Genomic DNA, 4533 nt, shown 5'->3' with positions numbered 1-4533 from the left:
GAAAGACGGAAATTATGTTAGTTGGATCAAAAACAAAATAAAAAAATGTAGATGATTTTAATATAACATGTTTGGGTCAGGACATAAATGGAGTAAAATCAGTAAAATATTTAGGAGTTCAATTGGATCAGTGTGTTTCAGGGGAGCTAAATTGTAATCAGATAATCAAGAGGATAAATGCAAGGTTAAAATTCATGTACAGACAAGCAAAAGACCTTGATCAAAAAATTAAGAAAACCTTATGTAGCTCTCTAATTCAACCTCACTTTGATTATGCATGTTCCTCTTGGTACTCTGGACTTAGCAGTAGATCTAAAAAACAACTACAAATTTGTCAAAACAAGATTATTAGATTTATTTTAGGTTTAGACCCTAGATCTCATATAGGACAAGTGGAGAGAGAAAAAGTAAATATGCTTAGTGTCAAGAACAGGGTTAAAGAATTAAAATTAAGCCATGCACATAATATCCATAACAACAGAGGACCAACATATCTAGCAGAACATTTCCATAGGAAAACAAATACCCACACAATTAGGACTAGAAACAATGATTTAAACTTTGGTATGTCAATTGCAAAGGGTCCCTCAGCACATACCTTTTATCATACAGCCATTAAAGACTGGAATTCACTACCAAAAAACTTACAAAACATACAATCCAAACACCTGTTCAAAACATCTCTCAGGAAGTATTTACAAGATGAAGAAAGAGCTGCTGAGTCAAATGATTTTACTTATTATTAACCATGATAGTTTTAGTGAAAATACATTGTAATTTTAAATTTTAATTTTATGGATACAGTTGGCAAATAATTTTAGGGTCTAGTATTTCTGTGTACCAGAGTTAAGTGTATAGTGATTCCTGTGCTGCCCGCCCCATCTTGCTGCATAAAAGGGACCCTACTGGAAATAAGTTGCTAAACTTTAGTAGGCTATCCTGGATGAAGAATCTATGTACATTAACTGGTGTGGTACTCTGCCTGTAATGCACATGAATAATCCAAATAAACTTACTTACTTACTTACTTAACCCGGGACTTGGACTGGACCACAAGCGCCGACACGGCCCGCCGATGCTTCAGCGACGTGACTCCAGTCTGCTCCTCCAGCTGCTGCTACTGCTGCTGCTGCTGCTGTCCGTCCATCCCCACTAGGGTTTCCTTCCCGGGATCCCGAGATCCCGGAATCCCGGGATCCCGGCCATAAATGGGCTTTTTTTCCTTCCCGGGAAATATGTGAAATCCCGGGAAATCCCGGGAAACTTCTTTTTATTATTTTTTTCTTATGTCAGCTAAAAAATACGAAAATGTATGAGAGAGAGAGAGAGAGAGAGAGAGAGAGAGAGAGAGAGAGAGAGAGAGAGAGAGAGAGAGATGCCTGGGCTGGAAGCGAGACAGCGATGAGCTGAATCAGCTGACGAGCGACGACACGTACCGTTCTCGTACACTTCTTTGCTTTGGTGGGCTTCTGGCGCTGAGTCAGGTTAGTCTGTTCTATTCTATCCCTGCGTGAAGGTGTGTAACGTGTGTTAATTGTGTAATGTGAAATTATTTCCTGTGGCCTGCTTCATGATGATTGCTAACATCCTCATTCCTTTGTCCTTACCATAATTCTACTTCGGTGGGGTGAGCCTGAAATAATACAGTGTAAAAACTAGAAAATAAGTCGCCTGTTCCTCATAACTGTGTCTCTGAATGTGAGTTCGTTATTGAATTTTCGTGTTACAGACTACAAATACGGGGTCTCTCACATGGATATGATTTATTGTGACAACAACATCCTTATAGGGAATATAGAGAATGATTTTTTTTTTTCAGGTGATTTACTGAATTATCTGACTCTACATAACCATTAAAATGGCAGACGAGGCAGAAGCAACAACCAGTACTGAGTCTTATGCATGGAAATATTTTGAAAAACTTAAATGTGAAGAATCGTCACGATGTAAAAAGTGTCATGCAGTTATAAAGTGCAGAGGATGGTCTACCAGTGGTATGATCCGTCATCTCAAGAGCAAACATTCAATTGAAAAAACAGAAAATCTCAAACGTCCTTCAGACAGGTCTCATGATAAAGATACGAGTGAGGTGAAGAGGAATTCTGTGCAACAGAAAATGACTGATTTTTTGAAAAAGGAGGAGACGAAGGAAGAAATCGTTGGGAAGCTAGCTGCAGTAGATGGATTTTCCATAAATGCCATTGCCAAGAGTGAGTTCATAAAGACATCAATGCTTACAAGGGGATACAAATTGCCTCAAAGTCCAACTCTTGTTATGGATCTTGTACATAAGCAGTACAATGTTGCAAAAGAAAGGGTGATATTTGATATTAACAAAAGGAAGAATGTTGGGGTTAGGTTTGGATTATCTCTTGATGAGTATACTTCACTAAAAAACAAGAGATACATGAACATAAATTTACATACTAGTGATACCTTTTGGAATCTAGGAATGGCTAGAATTACAGGTTCACTACCAGCAGAGACTGCAGTTGAGGTAGTTGAGAATAAGTTAGCCGAGTTTCAGGTAAACTTGGAAAGAGATGTAGTTGCATGTGTAACTGATGGAGCCAGCGTCATGGTTAAATTTGGCAAACTGGTTAAGACCTGTCATCACATGTGTTATGCTCATGGAATACATCTTGCTGTTTGTGATGTTCTTTACAAGAAAACAGATGGTAACTTAGTTAGTTTGGAAAGGAGAAATGTTACCCATCTCCAAGAAGAGGAAGCTGATGATGTGGAAGCTGTGCCAGAGGAAGAAGAGTTGAGTAGTATGATAGAGGTGGTATCAGATGAGGATTTGGAAAATATTAGGTTAGAGGATCTGGAAGATGATGAAGTAGGGAACATAGATTTGTCTGTCACCATCAACAAAGTCAGGAAAATTGTAAAGATTTTTAGAAAATCACCCACAAGAAATGAGAAGCTGCAGATGTATGTTGTTAGTGAATATGGCAAAGAACTGATGCTAAAACTCGACTCAAAGACAAGGTGGAACAGCTTGCTAGACATGCTAGAGCGATTTCTCAAAGTAAAAAACTCAGTTGCTAAAGCTATGATTGACTGTAATATGGAAATGAACATCACAAATGGGGAATTAAAAGTGCTGAATGACTTAGTAACAGCACTGCAACCAGTGAAACTAGGGGCAGAGAGGATGGGATGCAGAGGTACAACTATTCTTAGTGCTGAAGGTGTGTTTTCATTCATGTTGAAAGAATTGAATGAACAAAAGTCATCATTTTCAATGAAGCTGCAAAATTCTCTCTATAGCAGAATAAATGAAAGGAGGAGTGCGGTTCTCGTAGGCCTTATGAAATACCTGCATTGTGGTAAGGCTTATAACAGCTGTGAGGAAAGATTACCATTAGCTTTACCCCGTAAGTCTGCCATCGTGGAGTCAGCTAAACAGCTGTTAGGAAGACTGTTTCAAGTAAGTGATGAAGAAGCTACAACTAGTGATAATGTGGAAACATCTGTAAATCAACAAAGCTCACTCACTGATAGACTCCAGGCAGCCATAGATCAGATTCAGACACAAAGTACAAAAAAGAGAAGTGAATGTAACTACATTGGGAAGGAATTCAGTGTATTTGAGGCAACTGGGGACAGAACACAGAATTTAGAAAAATTGTTCCAGGCTCTCAACTCTGTACCACCAACGTCAGTTGAATCTGAAAGGGCTTTTTCAGCAGCTGGCCTTTTTATTACCAAATCGTATTTATTACCAAATCGATCGTAGTATTGACTGTTTGTGCTTTTTGAAGAGTTATTTCAAAAATAATTCTTAGGGTGTATGACTGCATTTGCAGCTGTGATTTTTTTTTTTTTTTTTTTTTTTTATCTACAGGCCATTCGTGCATTGGGTGTTTAAAGTCCCACTTCCCTCTTTTCGTTTACCATGTCTGGAAAGTTGGGCCTAAATTCCAAATATTCTTTTTATGATTTTGTATGTGCATTACGGAATTTTTATTTTCTTCAGCTTTATTCAAATACACTGGGAAAATACCAGATAATATCTACTCTTCTTTAATTTCAGGGCATTTCGGAACTTTCAGTATTTTCATTTATTTATTTATTTATTTATTTATTTATTTATTCACTTTTTAGGTTTTGTGGAATATGGTGTTCAAATTATTTTACATATGTTATTGAATATATGCAAAAGTTATTCCATAGTTTCATTTTCTGTGTAGTTTACAGTCTTGTGGAGCAAGATGGCTTGATGGGGGTCAGTGGAGGTGGCCAGTGCTACTGGCCAAGCTTCTATATGGATATGATAATATGCAAAAATTCATATTCTATACGTATTAGGAAACTCTATGTCATTTAAAAATACTTATTTCACACTTTCACAGGGTAAGTAACAGCGTATTTTTTTTGTCTTTTGTTGTGCCCTTGAGTCGCTCCTGTTACTGTAAAAAAAAAAAAAAAAAAGTACTACTGAGGTTCATTTACGAATTACGATAGAGAAGGAGTATTAGCAAACATTATCTGCTACGGGAAATCCCGGGATCCCGGGAAATGTCT

At 37.5% G+C, this 4533-nt stretch overlaps 1 protein-coding gene across 1 annotated transcript; it reads left to right on the top strand.

Annotated features, from left to right (window-relative positions):
• The first annotated feature begins 1206 nt into the window (after positions 1 to 1206).
• On the top strand, positions 1207 to 4249 carry LOC135089507 (uncharacterized). The gene is made up of 2 exons (XM_063985085.1): positions 1207 to 1484; positions 1820 to 4249. The coding sequence occupies exon 2, from the start codon at positions 1859 to 1861 to the stop codon at positions 3743 to 3745; it is 1887 nt and encodes a 628-aa protein (XP_063841155.1). The 5' UTR covers positions 1207 to 1484; positions 1820 to 1858; the 3' UTR covers positions 3746 to 4249.
• Positions 4250 to 4533: the final 284 nt, after the last annotated feature.

This window comes from Scylla paramamosain, chromosome 33, assembly GCF_035594125.1.
Source record: "Scylla paramamosain isolate STU-SP2022 chromosome 33, ASM3559412v1, whole genome shotgun sequence".
NCBI lineage: Eukaryota > Metazoa > Arthropoda > Malacostraca > Decapoda > Portunidae > Scylla > Scylla paramamosain.
Note: the sequence above shows the minus strand (reverse complement) of the source record. Positions and strands in the feature narration are given on the sequence as shown.